Genomic DNA, 26,814 nt, shown 5'->3' with positions numbered 1-26,814 from the left:
TACCAGGTGGGGGAAATGTGATTTAAGTACTTCTTAGGGAAGACATTAAGAAAAGTAACTGCTGTGTAGCTGTCTTAGTCCTTACTAGTTTTCTTTTTCTCGTTTTGTCATTTTTGACTTGTCAATTTTACCATTTTCTTCTGTGGCCTGTATATTGAGTGAAATTTCCCCTCTAGATGTCCCTTAAACCCCAGACTTGACAGCAAACACATTTCTTAGAACTTTCAAAGAGATGTCTTCTGTCTTACTGTGTACTGTCTGTCGGGCAGTCGCTTTGGGCAGTGGCTCTACTATGTAGTGTCCAATACAAAATGGAGTCCATATTCTGATATAGGCAATCTCATGAATAATAATTTCTATAGATATTGCAGAAACACTTCACTTCCTCCTTTGTGGAGCCTCAAATGGGAGTTGTCAAGAACAAATTGACCTAGTTCCGCGAAGTCCTCAAGAACTTTATGAGCTTACTTCTCTTATCTGGTACGTTATGCAGCCGGAGGTTGTGAGTCTGGCTGGTATGTTAAAATCCCTACCTTCTGTGAAACAAAGGCGGCTTTCAGCTTAATGGACTTTATTGTATACTTAAGTGAAATACTGTTTTAATGTTTTTTACAGTGAACTGATGCCTTGCCTGCCAAAAGAGGGAATCTTTGCTGTTGACACTATGCTAAAGAAAGGAAATGCGCAAAATACAGATGGTGCAATATGGCAGTGGCGGGATGACAGGGGTCTCTGGCATCCCTATAACAGGATTGATAGTCGAATCATAGAGGTAGTAATTACATCTCTGTGGTGATGTTTTTTAAATATGCATGGTTGTATGGGGAATTGTGTGCTTTCCTTTTGGCTTTGAAAATATCAGCCTTGTTCTTTCTGAGTAAGAAATGCATGAGTTTCTTCAATCCTCCTGCTGTGATATTGCACTGGTTTGGTGTTCAGTAATGGGTGACCTGCTTAATCTCTGTTCTTACTGTATTTCTGTCAGTCATTATTCTTCCTGCTGTTTTACCAGTCTCGTTGCCTTTCATATAGCTTCCTGTGTTTTAGGGATTCCCTCACCTTAATCTCTTCCTTGCTTTTAGGCAGCTCATCAGGTTGGTGAGGATGAGATCAGCCTGTCTACACTTGGGCGTGTCTATACTATTGATTTTAACTCTATGCAGCAAATAAATGAGGATACTGGAACAGCACGTGCCATTCAGCGAAAACCAAACCCTTTAGCCAATACAAACACTAGTAAGTACAGCTTAGGAGACACTTGGTGTGTCTAGCTATAGCCAACTTGCGTTAGGTTATGCAGCAGTTTGCTACTTGGCTAATATATTTCTTATGGCTTTTGTGGAACATCAGACTACCCTGACTGATGTGAATGAAGACAGCTTTACAGCAAAACTCAAACTGTTGAAATGTATTCTTCTTTATATGTAAACTCTCTTCTGGGAACTGAAAACGCATAAAATCGGGGAGGAGCTGGGGTTGTTTCTGAATTGGGACTTGCTGAAATGGTTTTGTTCATACAGCTCTTCTATTTAATGAAGACTGTGTCAGGACTTCTTACTATCATACAGAAGTATATAAGGAAACTGAAGAAAAGATTTGACTTCTTGAAAGAGGAGGATTTGTACCTACATTCTTGCCATCAGTTTGACTTCTGGTTCTTAGTTTAGCTCTTGAAGAGAGATAATTTATTTCAGCTTTAATAAAAGAAAGTAATCAGAGCAGGGAGGTGAAGAACTATGCAGTGATTTGTTGCACAATTTTTCACAGGTGGACATTCAGAATTGAAGAAGGATGATGCTCGAGCACAACTGATGAAAGAGGACCCAGAACTGGCAAAATCCTTTATCAAAACATTGTTTGGTGTTCTTTATGAAGTATATAGTTCTTCAGCTGGACCTGCTGTTAGACACAAGTGCCTTAGAGCAATTCTTAGGATAATTTATTTTGCTGATGCTGAACTTCTGAAGGATGTGCTGAAAAACCATGCTGTTTCAAGGTGGGTTTGTTGACTGTTGTGGATGAAACTGATTTTGAGCTTACAACTCGAGCTTGTGAATATTTTTTGATCTTTTTTGGGGGAAATTGTACTTTTAAATTCTTATTTATTTTCCAGTTCTTCAGGAATTTTTTTACATCTTAGATTATGCAGTAGGCCCCAATTCTAGGCATTCTTGTTAGAAACTTAGATTATGGATATGGCTGTGTGTACTAGTGATGTCTAATATCAATGCTTACTGTTATCTTGATTTCTAAAACTTGCCTATAAAATTTTCTGAGGGCAAGATGACTTCTGAGGTAATACAATGTGAACGATAACAGACACTCATGGCATTCAACTGGTAAGTTCTATTTGTAGTTCTATTTGTGAAACCTTTCTTATATATTATGCCATAAACCTAAAGGGATCTAGAGGAAAGAATGCAATTAGAAAATAAATTGACTAGTTTTTTTAAAGGCAGTACCAAGGTCCACAACACCATGTTCTTTAAAGGAAGAAAACTCTTTTCATTTATGCTGAGTGTTAAAACGTGATAAAAGTTATTCAGGTGGGAAGAGGACTTTTTCAGTCCTTTTATTTATAGCATTTACAAAAGCACAATGAAATTTGTTTGCTTTCGGTCTCCAGCACTATGTATGCAAGATGATCTGGCTTGATTTTTTTTCTTTTAAGAAGTGAAAAATGAGAAGACAAACCTAACCTAATTCTAATAAATTATTTGTTTTAGTCATATTGCCTCCATGCTGTCAAGTCAAGACCTTAAGATAGTGGTTGGAGCCCTGCAGATGGCAGAGATTTTAATGCAAAAGTTACCTGACATTTTTAGTGTTTACTTCAGAAGAGAAGGTAAATCTTGCATTGTTCTTCCCCCACCCCCCTTCACCTCTTTATTAGGTATTTTATAAGTGTGTGAGTGTAGAATCCATCTATATCCTTTGCCCCCTGCTTCATTCCCCTCAAGCCCTAAAAGGTTAATACTGTTGTTGAATAAGAAAGGCAAATCCATATGAACACTATCCTCATATGACTAGGGAGGAGATGACCAAAACTCTGGAGGATACAAGCTTGTTTTTTTTCTGAATCCAAAACAAATTTGTGCAGACTTACTAGATGTTGGGGAACTTATGTTTAGGTTGAAGGTGGTTTGCTGAAATTACATGGGTAGTCTTACTGGACAAAACTGATTTTGGCAGGAAGACTTTGTTCTAATCCACTGGGGATTTTTGAGTTTCTTTAGCTACTGTTCATGCTGCTGTCATTTTTTTAAACTATGTAGGTTAACTTTTTGAAGAAAGGATTAAACTGCTCTTAAAACTTTGTTTTGGTGGGTGGGGTGAGTCAATGCTGCCATAATCAAAACAGAGGTTTGAGTAGGTGACTTGTACCTTTTTGAGCACCTTTGTCCCTGCTGCCCGCCAAAACCAAACCAACCTGCTAAATAAAGATTTCTTCTTTTGCAAAGGGGTGATGCACCAGGTAAAAAACTTAGCAGAGTCTGAAGCTTTGCTAACAAGCCCGCCAAAAGTATGTACTAATGGGTCAGGAACGCTGGGTACCACTACGACAATAAGTACTGGAACAGCCACTGCTGCTAGTAATGCAGCTGCGGATTTGGGCTCTCCCAGCTTACAACATAGCCGGGAGGATTCTTTGGATTTGAGCCCACAGGGGTAAGTGCACTTTTTGTTGTGAAGAAACAGTCTGTTGGAGTTGCCTTGTTTTTGTTTGTGGTCAGTATTGTTTTCTTCCTTTCCCTCTTCAAGGCTTGACTGATATGGGCTGCTACAGTATCATCTATGTTTTTGCTGTCGTGTTTTCTTTTAAGGAACTAAAATGGAGCTGTGTTGAAGCTATTGATGGGTAGTTTTGATTCGTTTATATGAAATTTTTAAAAAAAAACCCAAACCCAACAAAAATACTAGTGACCTGATGGTTATGATGTAATGATATGGAACAATGTGCTGCTTGGGGAAGATACTGGAGAATGCCAGGAGCAACAGATGTAGTCTCATGTAACTCTTGAGGACAGAGTAATTCTTCCAGAGAAATGATAGCTGTGGTGCATGATTCCTTTATGCTGGAGACTGGAGGAAAAAAAGTCAACCTTAAGTTATGAAACGCAACCATTTTGAACACTTGTGGAATTAATTTCTTGTAGGAATGAATTATTTTAGTGTTGTACAGTGTACCTTAAAAATACAGCTGAAAAATTTAACTTGATATATCGGCATAGTGAGGAAACTCACTTTGAACCAGAATTGAAATATGTGAACTTGGGAATTGTAGGGCTTGATGAGTAGAAACTCCATGAATTGTTTAAAAAGTGTTTTCTAGGCTTTAGTAGGGGAGGCAAGTCAGATGTCTAGTGTCTTTTGGTGTGTGTTAGAGAATTATATATGGTGTTCAGTGGAAAATTGTGTAGTTTTCCTTTTAAGTGTATTCAAATAAATGAATAACCAGATGGCTACACAAATAAAAACATGAAAATTGTGAAACTCTTATTTAGTGCCACTTCTGGCTGTATTTGGCAGCACATAGTAGAAAGGTGACAGCAAGCAAAACCTCTTCCTGCTGGATGCTGTAGTCACTTTGTCCTCCCAATTAAAACAGAGTTGACACCACTTCTCCCAGCCCTCGTTCTTCCCTTGTGCCCTCCTTGTTGTGGGAGCGAACCTTTTTCTAATCCTTGTGCACATAGCTAGCAGATGCATCTTGAACTGAGGGATGGGAATGCGTGTGAATATGGTGGATGGAAACATGTTGGTTTATTTTTAAATTTGGACAGGCGACTGAGTGATGTTCTAAAGAGGAAAAGACTGCCAAAACGAGGGCCAAGGAGACCAAAATACTCTCCTCCAAGAGATGATGACAAAGTAGACAATCAAGGTAAATAAGTATTAAAATATGATATTCTTAACTCCTTTTAAATGTAAAAGTAAGCTTATAAGCCGTCAAAAGTACTAGCTGTAATAAGCTTGTTGATTCTCTTTATTTTTTCTTTGCTTCCTGCAGCTAAAAGCCCTACAACTACTCAATCTCCTAAATCTTCTTTCTTGGCAAGTTTAAATCCTAAAACATGGGGAAGATTAAGCACACAGTCCAACAGTAATAATATTGAACCAGCACGAACAGCAGGAGTCAGTGGTCTTGCAAGGGCTGCTTCCAAGGATACCATTTCCAATAACAGGTACACACATGCAAAACGAAAATACTTGTAACACTGTGTTGGCTTTGAGGTGCAGCTACTTTCTTATAATAAGCCATCAGGTGATTAATTAACTGCTATCAAAGAAGTTTGAGTTTAACCACTATTAAAATAACTCTGGGAGAAGAATCAAGAAATTAAGGTAGAGAAAGTAACCTCTTAATAGTTTAAAAGTAGTATACCGGGGAAAAATACGAGAATTTAGAAAAATGGCGCAAGAAGTGATCTGTAGAGAATAAGACCTTTACTGTGTTGGAGTAAGAGGGGAAGGGTTTTTGTCTGTGACTGCTGTTAAACGTGGGGAAAAAGGTACTCTGTGTTTACTTGTAATATTGGAGTATGTGTTTGCTAAGTGTGGCTGAATGACTTTTGCGTGCTTCTTTACAGAGAAAAAATTAAGGGCTGGATTAAGGAGCAAGCCCATAAATTTGTAGAACGTTATTTTAGTTCTGAAAACATGGATGGAAGCAATCCTGCACTAAACGTATTACAGAGACTTTGCACTGCAACTGAACAACTCAACCTCCAGGTTAGACGTGGCAGACTTCCTTGGAGTGGGTGTGGGAATGGAAGCAGTAGAATTACTTAGGAGGGAGCTAGAGGAGAGCTGACTGGTTTAGACAGTATGGCCAATATTTTAAGTATAGTTTTTGTTAACTTAAATGATGATACGATGTTTCTTAACTTGGAATGGTTTGCTAAGGACTTTGTTTTTTTTAGTAATAGCGTATAAGTTCTGACACTCATCGCTTATGATAAATGACTAGTTTTAACAATGGTATTCTTGATTCCTAGCAATATGTCACTTACACAGCATTTAATTTCAAATTTAAAAATTCTGTGGTGAAGTGTTAGGGGCTGACTTTATACCTCAAGAGGAACACAGCTTGTGATAAGAACTTGGGGGGTGAGGGGGAGGGCAAGGGGGATAGAAGAAATGCAGGTTGGGCTGTACCTACTAGTATCTCAAGAACTGGAGCCTTCCATCTCAGTTGTGATCCTTGATAGGTAGTCTAAACCTGTAACTTCTAAAGTAGCTAAACAGCCAAGTTACATTCTGTGCTTTGATCTAAGCAATCATTAAAATATAAAACTTTCCTTCCTCCTCTCTCCCGCACAGATGATGTGTAAAATGTATGCCAAGCTGAATTGTGGTGTGAATGTTTTGGGTTTGGGTTTTTCTAATTAAAAACTTCTGTTTGGAGCTCATCTTTACATTGCATGGGGTAGAAATGGGATCTTGCATTTCTCTTAAAACGGGGAAAATATAGATGTTGCCCATAATGGCTCCTCTTGAATAGAGAAATTGCTTACCCTCACATTATTTGCCCTGTCACTGCTTGTATTGAATTAATATACACTCCACGCTCTTTTCCTCTCTGTTTAGAGCTGTTCCACACAGTAGGAGGAAAAATAGTATTTCTTAAGCCCTTAATACCTGGGTGGTAAAACACTACCTACATTTTTTTCAGGTGGATGGTGGAACAGAGTGCCTTGTAGAAATCCGTAGCATTGTCTCGGAATCTGACGTCTCCTCATTTGAAATCCAGCATAGTGGGTTTGTTAAACAACTGCTGCTTTATTTGACATCTAAAAGTGAGAAAGATGCTGTAAGCAGGGATATCAGATTGAAAAGATTTCTTCATGTATTTTTTTCTTCTCCAGTAAGTTTTCTTTTTTACTGTTTTGTCATTCTTAGCTGTCTTTCTCTCAAACTGTACTTATCTGACTGAGATGTTCAGGAATGACCTTGACTTAAAGATGGAGTATGAAAGGAATGTTTTGTTTATGCCTAAGCTGTAACGCTAACTTTCACATGGTTCTATGTCTTTACAGGTCACACGTTTTAGAATACCTTGTAATCACAGAAAATTCCACAGAACAGTGGAAAAGAATTCAAAATAGCCAGCTGTCAGTCTTGAACAACTTAAAAGTTGTTCCTGGTTTTTACAAAGTTGATATGGAAAGAGTTTGTATAGTAAGCTTATCACTTGCTCCTTTTGCTCTCTTTAATCCTAAATACGGCAAGAAACTAGATCGTCTTGCATTTAAAAGAAGAAATTCAAAGTGGAAGAGAAGAAGGTAGATAGCAATAAGCTTCATGGAAGCTGTATTAAGGGTGAATACTGAAAATCTGTAATGCTATTAATGTGAAACCATGAGAGAAATTTGCATTCTTTGAAACAGGTCTTTCATAAACTTGTTATGTGTCATTTAGTCATCTTGATACTGATGCTACTTTAATTTCCTTTTTTTGTTTTGTTTGTTTAACAACTCGTGGTATAAATTGTTAAAGATGGATTAATCCAAACACATAACTAAAAGATTGGAATATGTTTCAGCTTCCTGGAGAAGAACCCCTTGGAAGATTAGAGCCATTAGAAAATGCACCTTTGTTGGCATTGGTCCATAAAATGAACAATTGCCTCAGTCAGATGGAACAATTCCCTGTTAAAGTGCATGACTTCCCAAGTGGAAATGGAACAGGGAGCAGGTAAGGATTAATGCTCAGGTAACAGTTTTGTTGGAAGCTTTTGTTTTCCAAAACTTGTTTCAATGCTAGAAGTTCCAAGAGGTAATAGAAACTTCTGACCCTGTTAAAGAAAAAAACAGTTACACAGTTGGCTTTTTTATTCAGTGGAAGACTGAATATTTAACTAAATGTTTGCTTACCATCTTGAAACTTTTCTTACTTGGGAAACTTCTCACTTAGATTGGGGGTGGATGTGTAATTTTAAATAATATCTCTAAATTTAAGCTTTGAAAATTCTGATGTCTTCCTCGTCCCTATGTAACAAACAGTGGAAAGAAATTACGTATTTATTGCTGAGACACTGATACCTTTCTAGTGAACTAACTAAACTGCTGAGAGTCTGTATTGCAGCGCTAAACTGTGTTACTCAGATATGTTCCGGTCTTTAGGATGGTGATGGATTGAGTGATGACTGTTGGCTATCAACATAGTTCCATGGCTATCAACAAATAACTGTTGGCCTGCCTTGCATCTTAAGATAGATTAAATATGGAATCCAACTTGTTTTTTGCATTTTGAGTAACAAATTTGAGTGATTCAAGACCTATTTCTACAATTTCTTTTCTGTACTTGAATGAAAAACAGTGACTTATTAATTATATAGCATTTAGTAAGTTTATTTCAGGCTTAAGTTGTGTGTAAGTTTTGAAAGTGTTTTTTGGTGCTGGCTAAAAGCTCAGTTTGATTACAGACATATTCTTGTGACTATGTAGAAATCAGGAGGGGAGGAGCATTGAAAATTAATTTTTGAAAACTATTATTTAAAGTTTGAAATGCCAAGTCTTTTGTCTATCAGGTACTAAGGTGGCATGGATATTTTTTTTTTTGTTGTTCCTAATTGTGACAAAATCCATTACAGTAGATGTATCAGAGCCTCACACTATAGCATTCGTCTAATTTACATTAAAATTCAGTACTTGTTTTATTGTGAAACTGGTAGAATTCATGGGAATGAATGCAATACACAGCTATGTATACTCGAATGAATTAATTCTCTTGATACTGGCTTTTGCAAGTGGTATGTGCTCTGTAATCTTACAATGTTTCTGAACATGCACTATTTCTGTAAAAAGTGACATAACTGCAAAAGTTATAAAGCTGTTAATCATCAAAAATAGCAGAGCTTTTCTTCTATGAAGTTAAACATGGGAAGTCAGACTATTGTAGCATTGTTTGACTGCTAGTCTTACTGTGGATTATGTCAATGAGGATTTTTAGGCATTAAGATTTGGTAGTGTTTCACTAGCACCTGGAAACAGTAGCCCAAGATAACACGTTTGTGTATAAGAACAGCTAGCTTGAGTATTGGTAGTTTGGGTGAAATGGAATATGTATATAAACTATACTTGGCAAGAAAAAACAAGGGTGCTTTCAGGTTCTCTCTTTAGGTCCTTATTAAACATATGAATCAATACTTGCGTTTTCCAGTCCTTATTTTGATTCTTATTGCACTGCATGTAAACACAGCTCTGAATCTCATGTGGTATTAGCTGACCACTGAACAAATTCAGATCTCAAGATGGTCGGGTGTAGGCCATGTTGTAGTCGGACCAATTAATCCACATGGCTTCCATTGGAAATCAGATATTGTCTTAAGTTGGATTCTGGTGTTCTTGTAGAATAAAATGTTTAATCTGTTCATCCAAGCCTTAATAGCTTATTTTTAGAGAAATAGACTAAGAAATAATATTTTGGACAAGTGAATTTGTAAATGCATGTATAAGTCTATTTAAATGCATTTTTTAAATGCAGTTATAGTTATTAGATTCTTTGTGTAGCAACTTTTTTCACAAATTATTTTGAGTTTTTCTCTTAACAGAGGATCCCAAGCTTTAAAATTCTTCAATACACATCAGTTAAAATGCCAACTACAAAGACATCCAGACTGTGCAAACGTGAAACAGTGGAAAGGTGGACCTGTGAAGATTGATCCTCTGGCTTTGGTACAAGCCATTGAAAGATACCTTGTAGTTAGAGGTATGTATATATATTGTACAGTCACGTGTGTTTTGCTGCTTGGGATAGCCACTACTGTCAGTAAAAATCAGTGAGAATTACACTGAAGACAACTGGAGGTATCTATAAACGTATCTTCCTCACAGGGGAGGAGACTAAGGCTGCAGAAAATCTGTCCATTTCTGGGACAAACTTTACCCTGTTGTAAACAGTGCAATCTAAATACTAACAGAAGTATAATCTAGTTGACTGTTAGATTGGCTGTAACTTGGCATTTTTGATGCCAGATGGTGATACTGAAGTCATGTTCTAACATGTCTGAACCTTACATTTATTTAACTGATATATTTTGGAACTGTTTTGAACAGTGGAATTTATAAAATTCAGAGTACAAAAGCATTGCTACTTTTCATGTAAAGACAAATGAGGATGTTTTTCTCCTCTCTTGCATCAGGCTATGGAAGAGTTAGAGAAGATGATGAGGATAGTGACGATGATGGGTCAGATGAAGAAATAGATGAATCTTTGGTAAGCTGTTGTTCTGGGGGGAAGGGGAGGGAACAGTGTGGGGGGAGGCTTAAAGAAAAGCTAGCAACAAGTTTCCTAATGTGTGTGTGTGTTTTGTTCAGGCTGCTCAATTCTTAAATTCAGGGAATGTGAGACACAGACTGCAATTTTACATTGGTGATCACTTGCTGCCATACAATATGACTGTGTATCAGGCAGTTAGGCAGTACAGTTTGCAAGCTGAGGAGGAGAGGGAGTCTACAGATGACGAAAGCAACCCATTAGGAAGAGCTGGGATTTGGACAAAAACGCATACCATTTGGTAAGTTGGCTAGAGAAGTTGGGGATAACTTCTCCAGCTTCCTAGGTGTATATACATAAAGAAAATCTGATTATAGGTGTGGGGCATTGTTGGGTGTCATCCCCCCAAAAAAATCTGTGAAGCTTTAAACTTTCTGATGTGCTTGAGATAATTAATTCTTAACTAAGATTTATGTGTTAGCTACTGTTGTTCTTTCTAGCTTATGAGCAAAGCTGATGAACAGGAAATGTGGAATCTTAAATGATACCTGCTAGCTGGAGAGAAAACGTGCTTAGTGTTAGGTAACTAACCATGAATAATAGAGAACATGTCTGCAATCTACAAATAACGGTCAACTTCACACTGGTTTTCATAGCTGATTGCTGTGCAGGTACATATATTCTCTGGCCATACTTTGCAAGGAGCAGTATTGACCTATGATTGTGCCAAAAATTTTAACTTTCAGCAGTGGATTTTTTTCTAAAATATTTCAACATGTTATTGAAAAGCAAAAAAAAAAAAAGCCAACAACCCCCCAAAACCACAAACCCAAACCAATCAAATCAACTCTGTGTTTTTTGGGGTGTTTTTGTGTTTCTACACTTTCTGCTTCTCTTCTTCCAGTTCGTGGAGCTGGAGGGTCCCCATTTTTTCTCCTCCATGACATACTTTGCTTCTGAGGGCCTAGCTTCAAAGGCTGGATCATATCCAAATGTATTGTGTTTCTGCTTTTAACTGTCATTCAAGTAACATTCTGGTAATCAAGGAACTAACACTTTACATAACTGCTTTTGTTTTCATGTAAGTTAGTATTTCACAAACATGTTTCTAATTTTTAATTGCTTTTTAGGTACAAACCTGTGCGGGAGGATGAAGATGGTAATAAGGACTGTGTTGGTGGTAAAAGAGGAAGAGCACAAACTGCTCCCACGAAAACTTCCCCTAGAAATTCTAAAAAGCATGATGAATTGTGGCACGGTAAGTGTGTTTCCTTGCTAATGTGCTAGATCTGTGAAATTTCTGAAAGGTTGGGGAGGAAAAGTGTTTAGAGACACCATAGTGTTTCTTTTAAAGCAAGCATTGTATAAGAAAAGTAAGCATACATTTGGGTGTAGGACATTTAAACTAAAAATCAGGTATTTAATGAATTATCTAACTGAACTGTTGTGGTTAAGTGAACACTGTGATTAATGTTACTTAGGCTCCTAATAATTAAATTTTGGGAAGACTTCAGATTGATTTGTTTTGATAAAGTATTCTTTTTTTTTTCTGCTAGATGGTGTATGCCCTTCGGTATTAAATCCTCTAGAAGTTTACCTCATATCTACTCCACCTGAAAACATAACATTTGAAGATCCCTCATTAGACGTTATTCTTCTTTTGAGAGTTTTACATGCTATCAGTCGATACTGGTATTACTTATATGACGTGAGTAGAGCACTTTTAAAGTCACTTTTGTACTAAATACAGACAACTCTGTCCTGAAACACCTTAGAACAGCCTCCTTCCCCAGCTGGCCACCCCTCACCAAGACAGAATAATGAAATACTATAATCTTTCATCTTTGCCTATCTATTAATCTAACTTCTGGTAAGATGAAGGCTATAAATTCTTAGTCAATCATGTTTTCTCCCTAGTGTGTTAAACATTTTTTCCGTGCTTTTTCCTTCAAGTTCAAAGAGCAACATTAGTCCTGTAGTAAGAATCTACTTGGTCTTTCATAGCTTAGACTCTGTATGATCAAAGTGGTAATGAAAAGTTTTTTTTCTTTTATGATAAGTAAGTTGTAAGCACAAAGGGCTTAGTATTTCTTCCAGCATTTCTTTAACTAAAAGTACATTGTTTTCATTCATTACAGAATGCAATCTGCAAGGAGATAATTCCAACCTCAGAGTTTATCAACAGTAAACTGACAGCAAAAGCAAACAGGCAGCTTCAGGATCCTTTGGTAATTATGACGGGAAACATACCAACTTGGCTGACAGAACTTGGAAAAACATGGTATGAATGACATTCAACATAGTATTTTAATTTGAGTTCAGTAGGCCTTGGACTGGGCAGCCCAGGTGCATCATATGTTACAAGGCTTTTGAAAGTGCTGGGGGAGAGTAAAATTCAGTCCAAAATCTTCTGGAGTTACATAGTCACATAGGCTTGGATGAATGCTTACACCTGTATTGCACAGTTTAAACCAAACATGGAGGGATAGACTAGCTGCAAAGTTTGGACCAGTTATCACAGGAGTTTCTGAACAATTTGAAGTTTTCTCATTGAAGTAGTAGTACTTGATTATTCAGGTCATATTTTTTTCTGCTGTTAAACTGAACATGCCAAGATAAATGTAGTGGTATGACAAAAATGCCGTTAAGCAATGTGGTATAAAGGAAAATATTTTTTTATCGTTGTGATAAAATATTATAAATTTTTATATAGCTATATTCATGGTACTTTGTAGTATCTGGCTGCAGTGTATAAACTGTAGAATTCTTGCATTTGAAAGGCGAGAAATGAGAGTTGACATTCTTGAGTTTTTGAAGCATGTTGACTGAAGCAATATTGGTGACAATTGACTGGAAATGTGTACTCTAGAGAAACTGTTTTTAAAATAAGATCTCTAAATTTCTGTATAAATGTTCCCAATAACAAATGATGAGCATGAATGTGTATTCTTAATACAAACGTGTAGCAGTTTGTTTCGTAAAACTGACTTTTCACTTAAATGTCAGTGGAGGACTACACTGTTAATGTACACATGCCTTTAAGAATAGTAGAACTGATAAATTACAATAAGAAGTTTCTCTGGTAGCCTTCATATTTATTTAAAGTGTTTTTTGAAAATAGTGGAAGGTAGAATGCTGATGCTGCTGTAGGCAGGTTCTCATCTCCCCCTGTATGGGATCTTGTACCACCTTCTTAAAATATTTGATGTGAGTTGGATTTAGTAATTGTGAAACAAGTGTGAGCAAGTAAAAGAATATTTATCTTCTGATATAAACTTTGATTAGCCAAGGCATTTAAGTATTTTGAGTTGTTTTTCTGGAAGAGTTAGAAGTTTCTGAAATTTTTGCATGGTTCCTTCTTATATTAAATTCTAGCTCTAAACTCTTGCTCATAAGCATTGTGACTAAAGTGTGTTCTGGAAGGCTTCCTTTTGGAGGCTGCTTTCACCACAGCGTTTTAATAAAGCATTGATTTCAGGCATATTAAAACACAACAAAGGATAACTGAACTATAGTCATAGATGCTAGTTGGAACCCATCTAACTAATCCAATACTCTTTACAGCCCATTTTTCTTTCCATTTGATACCCGTCAAATGCTGTTTTATGTAACTGCTTTTGATCGTGATCGAGCCATGCAAAGACTACTGGATACCAATCCAGAAATCAATCAATCGGATTCTCAGGATAGCAGAGTGGCACCACGACTGGACAGGAAAAAAGTAGGTATATCTTGTTTCAAAATAGAATGAGTGATCTGTTTGGTTTTAGATTGTTTTTAAGAATATCATTGTGAGCAAGACTTGCTTGTAAAACTTCAGGTTTTGATAGTATATACTGATGTAAGGGGAGGTTTGTTGTGACTCATTTAAAAGCTGCTGAGTAGCAAGCACAGTGTGTGCCAGGAGGTGGCACCAGGGGCTAGAGCATGCCACGCTGCTTTCTCACATCCTGCTTAATTTTGAGTTGAAGTCTTTACCCAGTTTGTGCAACTGTACTCCAAGAATGGTTGCATTAGTGATACTCTCAATATATTAGCTTGTAGGCATCTGTTCTGCTTTATGTAGAATTTAAAAAGATTTCAAGCAATAGGATTTAGACCTGTAAGTGTTACCTGAGTAAACAAAAAAATTGCCTTGTGTTCTGGGAGGCTGTTAAACCTCCTACCACAACATGATAAAACTAAGCTGTGACTGCTTTAAATTGAGAGAGTCTTGGGTGTCTGCATTGAGTCTGCAGAGATGTTTTCTTAACCGTATAGTGTAGATCTACTTATATGGTCTTGAATACCTCTGGGGGCAAAAAAGATGACATATGAGAATCTAGTTTAAATAGAATATAGGTTCCAGCATGTAGAGATCCCAGTGCTGTTGTAGGTTTTTTGGTGTGGTTTGGGTTTTTTTGGTTGGATGTTTCTTTTGTTTTTTGAAACCTTCCACTTTCCCTGCTAGAGAATCCCCAGAGGCAGGGTATAAGATTACTCCTTTAGGTTGCTGGATTTTTGGCATCTATCTTCTGTGTTTTTCTTCTCCACATATTAGGTCAAGGTATGTAATGCCACATGACAACACTTCTCTGCTATGTTATAGTCCTACTGTCAGTTTCTTGGCAAGAGTAGTACCTATTAGTTATAGAAATGTAAGGCATTGGTTTTTCATTTTATATCGAACACTTTAATTCTAGTCAGTTTTCATATAGAAGCAAGAATTATTTTATCAAGGTATAAGCTTACAAGTTGTTGAACTGTGGAACTATTAGCATGGGGTGGAAAAAATTGCATAACTAATATTTTTCCTGTTGTAACTGCCTTGGGAGCTGCGACTTACAGACATAATTTCACTACTTAAAACTTCTCTAATGTGTAGCGCACTGTGAACAGAGATGAGCTGTTGAAACAGGCAGAATCTGTGATGCAGGATCTAGGCAGTTCAAGAGCCATGTTGGAAATCCAGTATGAGAATGAAGTAAGTAATATCAATGCAGTCTAATTTAACCCCTTTTTACTGAAGATTAATACAAAAAAAAATCTACAGCTTTTCTCGAGTGACTCGGTCAGATTCTTGGTCCTTCCCATTGCTGGAGCCACAAATTTTATCTATTAATTATCCCTAATCCACTTGGTTGTGATTTCTGGTTGCTAGGAAAAACTTTTCTGACCTACTAAATTTCATAATCAGTCTTATTCTGCACAGCACACTTTTTCTAACTGTAAACAAACAGCTGTGTGTATTTCCTCTATAATATAATCATTAGGTGGCTAATACTTCCATTCTGCTATTATTCCCTCTGATATGTGGTCTTTCCAAGCTGTCTCAGTTGTGTTGTAAATGTTGGCATAGTTAGGTTCTCTAGATGCTTTCTTTTTTGCAAGTTGTCTTTATACCCAATGTTGTATTATATTTCTCAGGTTAAGTAAAGATTTTGATATTTGAACTGACCTAATTGACTATTTATTTATTCATTCATTTCTCGTTTCCCCTCCTCTCCCCACACCCTCCCTCCCCCTGAAGGTTGGCACAGGTCTAGGCCCCACGCTAGAGTTCTATGCACTTGTATCTCAGGAACTACAGAGAGCAGACTTAGGCCTTTGGAGGGGAGAAGAAGTGACTTTAGCCAATCCAAAAGGTAAACGTTTTGCTACCTAAACTATCAATATTGTTCTAATATTGAATCGATTTTAAGTTGACTTTAATTACATGTATGGCTTTGAAGGAGCACCACGGTTTGTGGTTACATGCCTTGTGATAGTGTGTGGTTGTCTTTGTGGGTTTCTTTAATTCTGTAAGACGCTTTACGTTATGGTTGTCTGATAGTGTCATTCCAGATGCAAGTTTGAAAGCAACTAAGCAGTGCATGTATTGAACAAAGGCGGGTTTTTTTCTTTCTTCCTCAACAGGAAGCCAGGAAGGTACCAAGTACATCCATAACCTTCAAGGCCTTTTTGCACTTCCTTTTGGTAGAACAGCCAAGCCAGCTCACATTGCAAAAGTTAAAATGAAGTTCCGCTTTCTGGGAAAACTAATGGCCAAGGCAATCATGGATTTTAGACTGGTGAGAATGAAATGGATAATGTGAATCTGAAGGGTTAAATTCAATTTCTGGCTCTGAGGGAAAAAAAATAGCATCAAGAGTTGCATGGAATTATTTTCTATTCTAGCAATTCGGGGGGAGGGGGGAGAGGGATGCAGCTGAACTTTTGAGGGGGGGAAGAGGGTAGTGTATGTTAAAGATCTTTACAATGGCTTTTGTGACCATAGTGAAGAAGGAAAAAGCTATTGCCTGCCATGTGTTGCAATCTCTCTGATCTTTTTTTCAAGATCATTGTGGGCTGCTTATTCCAGTTGCTAAGTTGCTGATTGCTCTAATGTATGTGCACTAGGCAGTCAGTTGTGTTTTCTCGACCGTAAATTTCTCGGGTAAAAACACTCAAGACGTGGTATTTTGGCATGTGCCAGAGCTATGATTTAGTAAATAATATTCTAGATCTAATGTAAGAGAAAAAACAGTGAAAGGTACAAAAGTTTTGGAAGATAGTTGAGTACTAAATATCTTGATTTCCAGGTGGACCTTCCTCTTGGACTTCCTTTTTATAAGTGGATGCTACGACAGGAAACTTCCTTAACATCACATGATTTGTTCAGTATTGATCCAGTAGTAGCCAAATCAATATATCATCTTGAAGATATTGTAAGACAAAAGAAAAGACTTGAACAGGACAAAACACAGGTGGGAAAGTAACCCTAAGAATGGAAGAGTGCATCTTCACACACGTTTGGATTTTATGAAGTAGCCATAATTTGAGAGTGTATGGTAGTGCTTAATACTGATGGTAATAGTGATGATTACTTCTTTCTAATAAAAGGGGTAGTTTTAAAATCGGTGGCAATTGTAACATGGTATTTGTGATGAGACTCTAACAGTAGAAATTTATTATGGGATTCTTCTGTGGGATTAAACACAGGCTAGAAATGGCTAAAACTGCCAGGTGTTTGCCTAAGGTAACTTCTGGTTTTGGTTCACTTTGGAAAAAAAAAACCTAACCAACTTTACTATTGGAGAAAAAAATTCTATCCTTGATTTTTGAACATTCAAAAAGTTTAGGTTGTTTTATTAGTTGGTTTAGTCAAATCTCCAGGTTTTCTTAGAAGTGCCTTTTTGTACATTTTTTTTCTATGTGAGCATACAGGTTCTTGTATAGATACAGAAGAGTCTTAATTTTTCAAGGTTATTCACTTGCAGAGTAGTGATAAAAGGTCTCTGGCATGCATGCTCTTTCTAGCATCCAATGTTAATAGATGGTAGGTGGTAATAACCTAATTTATACTCTTAATACATCTGCTTTGTTACTAGTGAAATTATTGCAAGCCTGTGGGCCTTTGTTCCTCTTCACCTCACTGTCTCACTCTCTCTCCTTGATCACCGCTTTTAATTTCCCAACAAGAGTTTGAAAAACCTGAAACCTGGTGGATGAAAGCTGAAAAATGTCAGTATGCATGCCAAATATGTATGCCATTAACTATTCTAAGGAAAAAACATAGACTAAGAGCCTTAGCATATTACACATACCCTTCTCTTGCAGTAGTATTTTCCTAAACAAATATTGTGCAAGAAGTTAAAGCAATTCTGAAATGACTAGAAAAAAGGTGTAGTGTTATGATCTGTCAAGTTTATCATTAAGATAGTTTATTTGGTTTGCTTGGTTTACTGTTATGTATGAAAAATACAGAAAGAAAGCAAGGAGTACTGTAACAGTATTAATAGTAATATTATTATAGAAATGTTTACTTAGTCAAAACTACTTTAGAAGTCATGACTTTTGGATAAGTTAATGTGAACGAATTGTTCTCACTGGTTTTTACTTAAAATTTTTTTAGACCAAAGAAAGTCTACAGTATGCATTGGAGGCTCTGACTATGAATGGCTGCTCAGTGGAAGACCTAGGGCTGGACTTCACACTTCCTGGGTTTCCTAATATAGAACTGAAAAAAGGTGGAAAAGATATACCGGTCACCATCCACAACTTAGAGGAGTATCTCAGAGTATGTAAAAGCAAAGACTAAAACATTCTCTACTCTTGCTCCCAAGGAGCTTGTTTCCGTCTGTATTTCAGTTCATTCTAGTCAACTGGGCACAGCGGTAATTTTCCTACTGATTGCTTCTCTTCTGCACTAGTTTATCACTACAGAAAGACATCCTAGTCAGCACACCTGACTTGAAAATTTTATAGTAAAGAAGTCTGGTTTGTAGATAATAAAGTCATCAGAAGTATGGGGTTTTTTGGATAAAAAAAATGTAGTAAGTGCAGTAATTTGAGCTGTGGACTTTTAGAATCTTTTTAACAAGTTTCCACATTGAGGTATGATAATTAATTTGTTTGCGACACTGATTTAGCACCTGCTATCCGCACTTCAGTGACCTTTGAACTGTTGTAGTAATAGTGAAATTTTTTTCAGTCAGAATTAAGAAAACGTCAGTTCAATTGTGAGTTAAAATTAGAACAGTAGTGTTTCTCAAAACCAAAAAGCAACTGATCACACAAAAAGACACACAAGTAACCCACCTCAACCATTACAAAATAAGGTAAGGAACAGAAAACAAGTGCAATAATAAGTTGAAAGTACAACTGCATATTGATTTATTCCTATGTCAGAAGGGACGTAAAACCTAGCAAAACAGAAGGTTAATACTGCTGAGCAAAGGTAGGAAACTGTTTCTGTATAAGGAAGCGTTAAGGCGAAATGGTTAAAAACAGTCTGGAAGAGATAAGGAAAGGCAGGAAGAATGCAATATTATCCCATACACTCACGAGTAGGATGGAGGTAAGAATGACTGATTGCATCATGGAAGAAGTCATTATTCCAGTTCCTGAATAATAAATTTTCTGACAGGCTAGTCTGCTGCCAATGTCACTGTGAGGACTGTTAAGATTTTCAAATGCTGATGAGAAATATATCTGATGTTTTGGTAGGAATGATTCAGTAAGGGGCATATAAGCTCTCGGATATCAACTGAGAACTTTGCAAGTAACTCTGTAATCGTTACAACCAAATATTGAGCAGTTGCTGTTCATCTTCCAGAATCATCTTCCAATCGTTTATTGTGCACATATTTAGTTCTCGTATTTTTATTTGTTGAAAGCAAATTCTGCTAGTAAATATCACTTACACAGTTGAAGGTATTTGGATATAAAGATGTTTGCAGACTTACAGAAGGGCTATGCCAACAACCATCATTCATCAGAAACAGTATTTGCAGCCTCTGTTTATTGAGGGAAGCTGAGCAAGGTTGCTTTCAAGTCTGATTTTCATACAGCTTGCAGTCACGTTTTTTTTCATGTGGGTAACGTATCGGGTATCTGATACGCTGAGAAAGGCTTATGGGCATCTCAAATGTCCTCTAGTTGTCCTGTTGCAAGCCTCTGGCATGGTAAAGGAGCAGCAGATCACTACAGAAAGCTTGCTCTCTGCGTCTTTCTAAACAACTTTTGGGACTATTTACTTGAAAGGGCAACGATGCAATTTTTCTATCCTTGTCTTTATATTCCTGCCTTATAGAGGAGACTTTAAACTATATCTCAGTGATTAGTATTACGAACTTGATGTCAAGGAAATAGAAGAGATTCCAGAAAGAAAATTAGTGTCCTCTGTATCACAAGTATGATGAATTGCACTTTAGAAACAGTGTATTTATCAGCTAGCCTGTACAGTTCCCTGTGGGTCAGCTGCTCTGCTTTTGAAAATGTCATTTTCATTAAAATGTTGTGTGTGGATTACCATTAAGAGTAGTTTATAAAGCTTGAATATCCTGCTGTTACTATTCATGCCTCTACTGCAGTCATTCCACTCACCCCACACCCCCCGCCCCTGCCACGGATGGTTCCCACAGGAGCTATCTTTATCAGAAAGTAGAACCATTTCAGCTACCAGTGTAGTGAAAGACTTCATTCTTTCTCCCTGCCCCCTTCTCCCCTGTACTGTGAAAAAGGAGGCCAGCTTGCTTGTTCTAAATCTGTGGACAAAAAATTCCATTTTTTTGCCTAGCAATTTGATCTCCTTTTTGAATCCACAGGAATACAGTGCAGCTTATTTTGCCACACACTCCTGGTCGTAAAAAGTAATCACAATTCTAAGTAAGCAACGCTGCTGCTAGGATAGCCATAGAGTATTCTGCGTTACAGAACAGCCTTCTGTGCTGCTGATGTTCACTAGCTTCCTCTTCAGTATTACAGCCTGATGTGTGAAGGTAGGGGTATCTTACCTTAAATTCAATGCCTAACTCCTTTATCGGAAAGCTTGTCAACAGATCCTAATAGACTTTCATATCTGAGAGCTTTCTGGAACAAGTAACTCTTCAATTATTGGGAAAGGGTTAAATATTTAGTTCAGGAGTCCAGCAGTATCGATGAGGTTTTTAATCATTTTCAGATGCATCCATAGATGTCTCTAAGCTTTTCTCAGCATTCCAGGTCAGAGCTTTTAACACATCTAAAAGCTAGTAGCTGTGTGTTGACAATGTGTCTTCTACAGCCAGCCTTCATTTCCTGCTAGAGCTGAGGGATATCCAAGGCAAGTGTAATCATCAGTGGCACTAACTGACAAAAGAATCTGAACTTGGCATGCAATATGCCATGTATAATATATTTTTTAATTTAGTGGTGAAATACTGGCTGCAGGAGATTTAAAAGAAACTTGGTCTTGCTTGTGTCATGTCCCTTTCCTTCCCCCTGGTGATCATTCTTTCAGTATGTGCTGCCCACTTTGAAAGGTGAGTTTAGTCCTGAGGGAGTAACTGCAGATACAAAATCAAAACAAAAAACCCCACCAGACACAAAAAGCTTACTGTCTTACTGTTGTTTGCCTTACGATTCCTAACCAAATCCCGGTAACATGAAATGACGCCATTTCTCTTTCCCATATATTCTTATAATAAGCTTTTATATATAGCAAACCCACTAAAGTTACTTTTTGTAACAATGTATTAGAAAAGGGACCTATATATTTCCATGGGGAAAGTAATATAATACTGCCTGTGATGCCCTAAGGATCTCTGTTTCAGTTGCTGAATTTTAAATGGATATCCATATACACAGAGAACACCTGTGTTAGGCTTCTAAAAATACCTAATAAATGTTTAATTTGTTTTAAAATATTTTGTTAAATAGATTCAGTTTAACCAGCTATTCTGAATTGCACATATTAACCTTGTTATATCAAAAATAAAGGCCATTATGTTTAAATTCTGCGTGAGTTGCATGCTTAGTGGTCTAAATATGGGGTTGTTTGAACCCCAAATGACTTTTGCCAATTTGCAATGACAGACTACATGACAGAATTGTAAAGGAACCCCAACAAATTCTGTGTCTGTTGCATTGCAGCAGGACTGCACTTTACACACATGCAGCAGTATGAGCTTATGAATTAAGGCAGGGTGAGGCAAGGCTGTGGATGGAGCAGCTCCATGAATCAAAGTTCAAACACTGCCGCAACTACAGTGACCATAGGGCTAGGCTTCTGCAGGTTTTTTCTGCAGCTGTAGGCTTTTGTACAGTAGCGATCATTCCATGCTTCCTTTGTTCAAATGACTTTTTTCTTTTTTCTTATTTTTTTTCTCCTCCTCCCTCCCTGCAGTTGGTTATATTCTGGGCACTAAATGAAGGTGTTGCCAGACAGTTTGACTCATTCAGAGATGGATTTGAATCTGTCTTCCCCCTCAGTCATCTTCAGTACTTCTATCCTGAGGAGGTTGGTAAATGTGTTTTTGCTGATTCTTTTATAGCCTTGTATCTGTATGTGTGGATAGTCTGAACTGGGTGCAGTGCATTTGTGACAGTCTGATTACATTACGTGTCTGATGCATGTTAGTAAAACTTGATGTCCTTTAAATTGCATACTTAGTTTTCTGTGTTCGGTGGTTATTTATTTGATGCTTTTTTTCATGAACAGCTCAGTTTTCTTTAAGACTCAGTGTATCCAGCTTTTCCGGATAGTCCTTAAATTTATATATGTAGGCTCTCTATTGGTATGGATACTTTAATTCCTTGTATTGCAGTACCTCATAGTAGCTATAGACACAGACATGGATGCTACCTGGACAGTCTATTAAAAAAAAAATTTAGTTCTTTAATGAAGCTTTAGACAGTAAGAGGAAATTCAGATAGAGGGGTAAAGAATAAGGGTAGTTGGTCTTGTTCTCGCCACCCGCTATATCAATTTCCTTGTAAAATTCTTACATTTTTAAGTGGGCTGAGTTAAGACACAATTATGGCTGTCTGGACTAGAAGAGAGAACGTTTTATTACTCTACCTTTAGGAAGTTTATTTGAAGACTGTACCTTGAAGGGGTTTGTTTACCTTCATAAACTTATACCTTTAACTTCATGAAAAAATGTTAAGCATGCTCTGAAGGAGTATGTTAGCCAAGCCATTGTGTCACTCCCTTGTTCTTGACGCTTTGCGATATGAGTCTCTTAAAGCTGAGATCTGTAACTGCTCATAGTGATTTTTCTTTGTGCCTCTGTTGGTGCTGCTTTTTAAAAGTATCACTACCTTTTTTCGGCAATGAATTTAAGGCTAGTAAAAATGGCAGATTATTCTAGTTTCTCTGGTGTTTTACCCATTCTTCTGTTTTGTGGCATATGTGATGCTGTTCTTCTGTCCTGTTGTTGTTTGGCATGGTTTGGTGCCTACTTCTGCTTGGGAACTTTAAAATACGGACACTAGTCTATTGCTAATCTATTAATACAGTTGATCAAAATTAAATCATAGAGGTAGTGAGAGAGATCCTATACCTTTTCTGTGGTGGAATACATGTGTGTGATCTCATGTTCCATTGCTGATAGCTATCCAGCCATTTGAACCTTTTTACAAACCTTTCGTAAACTATTATAAAGAGCTGGTAAAATTCTTTTGTTCATGAACAGAACAGCTAGGTGTGTCAAAATTACAGTTTTATTGAAATGGGGCTTTACAGCTTCTGTATCATGGAAGGATGCCCTTAGAAGTGCTCAGTGTTTTGGCTGTAGCCTGTCATCTCTGCTTGCCCGAATGCATAGAAGTAACAGGCAAAAGAATTTAAGTACAAAACTGCTATTTGACAGATTCATCTTTGTCTAATGATTATTTTTTTCTCCCTTTATAAGAAGAGCTCAGAACTCTAAAAAGCAAGTGTAAACACTTTATTCTTCCCATTTCCCTAGATTTCTTTAAAATGCTGAGATTTCCAAAAAGTTAAGGCACTTCTGGTTCTCTAGTGTAAATTGTTTGTTAGGACTGTCTCTAGAGCTGTGTTCGGCTTCTCATGTGGTAGTGAATTGTGTGCAAAGGCAGATTCAGCAGATGAGGCTGTTGCTGTGATGAAGCTATTGCAGTCAAAGAATTTGGGAGGATTACTTGGGGTGACTGAGACTGTTTTGCAGCAAACCATTCCAGAAAGTGGAACGCTGTAACAGCAGTCAGGATGGACAGTACTTGTTCTGCCTCAGGTTACAAAGGGGAAAACTTACTTCCTTATTTTTTAACTTTATAGTTGGAGCAGCTGTTGTGCGGCAGTAAAACAGATACTTGGGATGCAAAGACTTTAATGGAATGTTGCAGGCCAGATCACGGTTATACACATGACAGGTAATACGGTGACGGTGTTTAAGAAATAAATACTAGTGCTAGAAAAATACTTATTTAATCTTGAATGTAATTTTATTTTTTTATATATAATGAATGTAACTGTAGCTTGAATAACAGTATATGAAATTAATTTGAAAATATTCATACTGCACTGAATGTGAAACTGATGCAATTATTTTAACTATAAACAAAATAAAAGTTTGCTTTTTTCCCTCCTTAGTCGAGCAGTGAAGTATCTCTTTGAAATTCTCAGTAGCTTTGATAGTGAGCAGCAGAGACTGTTTCTTCAGTTTGTGACGGGTAGCCCCAGACTGCCTGTAGGAGGTAGGTTTTGTTCATTACATATTGCTGTATATGAAGTCAGTGTTATTTCTGCTTTTCAGAATAAGTGGATTATTTCAGTATAGGAAAAAAATACTTTGTATTTTAGAGGTTGTTTGATGTTACTAGTTTCAGAAGTGGTGGGGTAGTCTTCAAGTAGAATTCTCGTAAGTTTTGTGTTGATCTCATGATGCTTCATTCAGTTGAGACTCTTCAGGTTTAATTTATGTTACCAGATAACCTATTGGAAGGCAAAAAGTAGTTCAAAACTTTTTTTAAAAAAAAGGGGGGGGGGGGGGCGGAAAACCACCCTGAAAACCTGTAATACTTTATTCCTTGGCTAGAAGTGCATTAAGTTATTATTCCTTGGCTAGAAGTGCATTAAGTTATGACAACAACAGCATGATACATTGCTACCTGAAAACGATAATCTCCTGTCTGGAAAGGAGACAATACTAGCATAGCGATAAACATTTTCCTGTGTTCTCAGCTGAATGCTTTGCTAGTAAAACCAGAATTTATGCATCTGTTCTGTTACTTCTGTTCTTTGGGGTTTGGGGGAAAAAGTTGATTAAAAAAAAAAATTTAGAGTTTTTTTGTGGAGAGGTGATGCAGACAGGATTAGGGTTAGGAGTATAAAAACCTTAGCTGAAGTAAAAAAACTAGGTACCACGGTCATAGATTATTTCTGAGAATCTTAGAAAATGTGCGTGTAACAAACAAACTCTTAAAAAAAAAAAAACAAAACTATTACAACCATAATGCTTTTTATACATGCAGAGAACAGAATTAGAAGTAGATGTGTCTAGCTTATTTCTTTTTTTTTCTAACTCATCTCGGAAAACTAATCTACAGACAGGATTTTAAGTAGTTTTTACCTTGCTACATGGCCTTATTAAGCCATATTCTAAACAGACTTCTTAATCTCCATTTTTAAAAGCTGCGAGATGCACGATTCTGTCACTGTTGGATGTCTACAGTATTAACTGTGGGTTTTCAAGGCGAACAACCTGATTCTGAATGCTGTTTCTCATTAACAGGCTTTCGAAGTTTGAATCCTCCATTGACAATTGTACGCAAGACATTTGAGTCGACAGAGAATCCAGATGATTTCTTACCCTCAGTAATGACTTGTGTGAACTATCTCAAATTGCCGGACTATTCAACTATTGAGATAATGCGTGAAAAACTCTTGATAGCTGCGAGAGAAGGGCAGCAGTCATTCCATCTTTCCTGATCACAATGAAAAATGCAATGTCTGCCTGTTACAGCAAAAGAGAAACTCTTGATTCTTTTCTAAATATATCACCTGAGTCAAGGAAACGTGTTACGCCTTCTTGTTGTAGAATAACGGCTTGCAGATTATAAACAAAGACACTTGGTTGATATTCATTAAAGGCCCCTATGGACTTAAAGTGATCAGGCCCTAAAAGTTGTTGTGACAAGGTTTCTTTAGCAAGTTCTTGTTTAAATTATCATTTATTTGATGAGTGAAGTTTTTAACTTGCTTTGCTGTGTGAAATTTAAAAAGGGATGTTTTTCCAGGCTGGAACAATAAATGTCGCTGTGCAGTTTAATACTGGGCTGTGTGTATCCATCTAGCTAAGTCTGAAGTTTTTCCTCCAAAGACAACTTTTGTACATAAGTACAGAAATTAAAGTACAGAAATTAAATTACACCATGTATTTGATGAATCTAGTTTAGTAGACTAGTTCTGTGTACCCTCACCTGCCTCTAATTTTACCCATCCTCATGTATCGTCTGATGTGCAATTCACTTGGTTCTTTTTGTGTGCAACATTCAACAATTGTTATGTTTTGGTTAGCACGGGCATTTATCTGCTCCGTGCCTCTTTCTCTGATTAAGATAATTTAAATTTTACTGAAATCAAATATATATTGTCAATATAATTCAGCCTTTGTAACTAGGTAGAACCTTTCTTATAGCATAGTTTTACTGTAGTGGTAGGATATAATGGCGACAGTCTTTACCAGTCAACGCTCTAGAGCTGTTTACACAGTGATTCAGGCAGCAAAAGCCTCTTACTAGAGGCTAGAAAGAATTATTTCTTTTACGTAGTTGAAGTCCACAGCTTGGGCTGGCCAGTGTGTATTGTGGTAAGGCCAGAGCATTTTGAATTGATGTAAAGTTTTTTAAAAGGAAAATTAGTTGTTTCATTCCCTGTTTGAGTAAACAGTTTTCTTGTTCCTGATCTAAGTTCCTGGTTACTTTTGTAGCTTTTTCTTTGTTCTTTTTTTTTCTTTTTCTTTTTTTTTTTTTCTCCCCAGCACTAGCTTGGAACAAACAGTTCAGCCTTTGTCTTTTGACACAGATAAAGCACCTGTAAGCAATGCTCTGTCCAACTGTTTTATGTGCTGATTTCTCAAATCTGCAATAATTTACTTCATCAGGTTAATGTTTTTACCTGAATATAAATAAAAAAGTTTGCTTCACCTTTTTGTTCATAGTTTTGTACTGTATGCATAAAGTTCAATTGTGTAAATTACTCTAATGCAAGTAAATCGTCCTAAATCTACTTGGCTAACAGCCTGCAACTTGTGGATGATTTACTACTAAAACAAGACCTTTTAAGACCTCCAACTCAGAGGGAAATTTTTTCCTTTCTATGGGTTCAAAAAATGGGCAATTACAAAT

At 37.0% G+C, this 26,814-nt stretch overlaps 1 protein-coding gene across 11 annotated transcripts in view; it reads left to right on the top strand.

Annotated features, from left to right (window-relative positions):
* Nucleotides 1-26,612, top strand: part of TRIP12 (thyroid hormone receptor interactor 12) — a 79,478-nt gene extending 52,866 nt beyond the window's left edge. For 9 of the 11 annotated variants that reach the window (XM_040613329.1, XM_040613324.1, XM_040613318.1 and 6 more), the window contains 27 exons: nt 363-480; nt 616-772; nt 1,083-1,236; nt 1,768-1,996; nt 2,727-2,845; nt 3,462-3,669; nt 4,785-4,885; nt 5,012-5,186; nt 5,592-5,733; nt 6,677-6,868; nt 7,547-7,698; nt 9,542-9,714; nt 10,148-10,221; nt 10,323-10,522; nt 11,352-11,479; nt 11,778-11,929; nt 12,360-12,502; nt 13,786-13,942; nt 15,086-15,184; nt 15,731-15,845; nt 16,117-16,271; nt 16,782-16,946; nt 18,095-18,259; nt 21,848-21,961; nt 23,744-23,838; nt 24,059-24,162; nt 25,200-26,612. In XM_040613329.1, the coding sequence (XP_040469263.1) occupies nt 363-480; nt 616-772; nt 1,083-1,236; nt 1,768-1,996; nt 2,727-2,845; nt 3,462-3,669; nt 4,785-4,885; nt 5,012-5,186; nt 5,592-5,733; nt 6,677-6,868; nt 7,547-7,698; nt 9,542-9,714; nt 10,148-10,221; nt 10,323-10,522; nt 11,352-11,479; nt 11,778-11,929; nt 12,360-12,502; nt 13,786-13,942; nt 15,086-15,184; nt 15,731-15,845; nt 16,117-16,271; nt 16,782-16,946; nt 18,095-18,259; nt 21,848-21,961; nt 23,744-23,838; nt 24,059-24,162; nt 25,200-25,396 (3,983 nt within the window). In that variant the 3' untranslated portion in view covers nt 25,397-26,612. The remainder of the gene's footprint in view (nt 1-362; nt 481-615; nt 773-1,082; nt 1,237-1,767; nt 1,997-2,726; nt 2,846-3,461; nt 3,670-4,784; nt 4,886-5,011; nt 5,187-5,591; nt 5,734-6,676; nt 6,869-7,546; nt 7,699-9,541; nt 9,715-10,147; nt 10,222-10,322; nt 10,523-11,351; nt 11,480-11,777; nt 11,930-12,359; nt 12,503-13,785; nt 13,943-15,085; nt 15,185-15,730; nt 15,846-16,116; nt 16,272-16,781; nt 16,947-18,094; nt 18,260-21,847; nt 21,962-23,743; nt 23,839-24,058; nt 24,163-25,199) is intronic. The other 2 variants (XM_040613328.1, XM_040613323.1) reach the window with 1 other exon arrangement.
* Nucleotides 26,613-26,814: the final 202 nt, after the last annotated feature.

The sequence above is a fragment of the Falco naumanni genome, chromosome 13, assembly GCF_017639655.2.
Source record: "Falco naumanni isolate bFalNau1 chromosome 13, bFalNau1.pat, whole genome shotgun sequence".
Lineage (NCBI taxonomy): Eukaryota > Metazoa > Chordata > Aves > Falconiformes > Falconidae > Falco > Falco naumanni.
The sequence above is the reverse complement of the archived record's forward strand: the minus strand, read 5'-3'. Positions and strand labels throughout refer to the sequence as shown.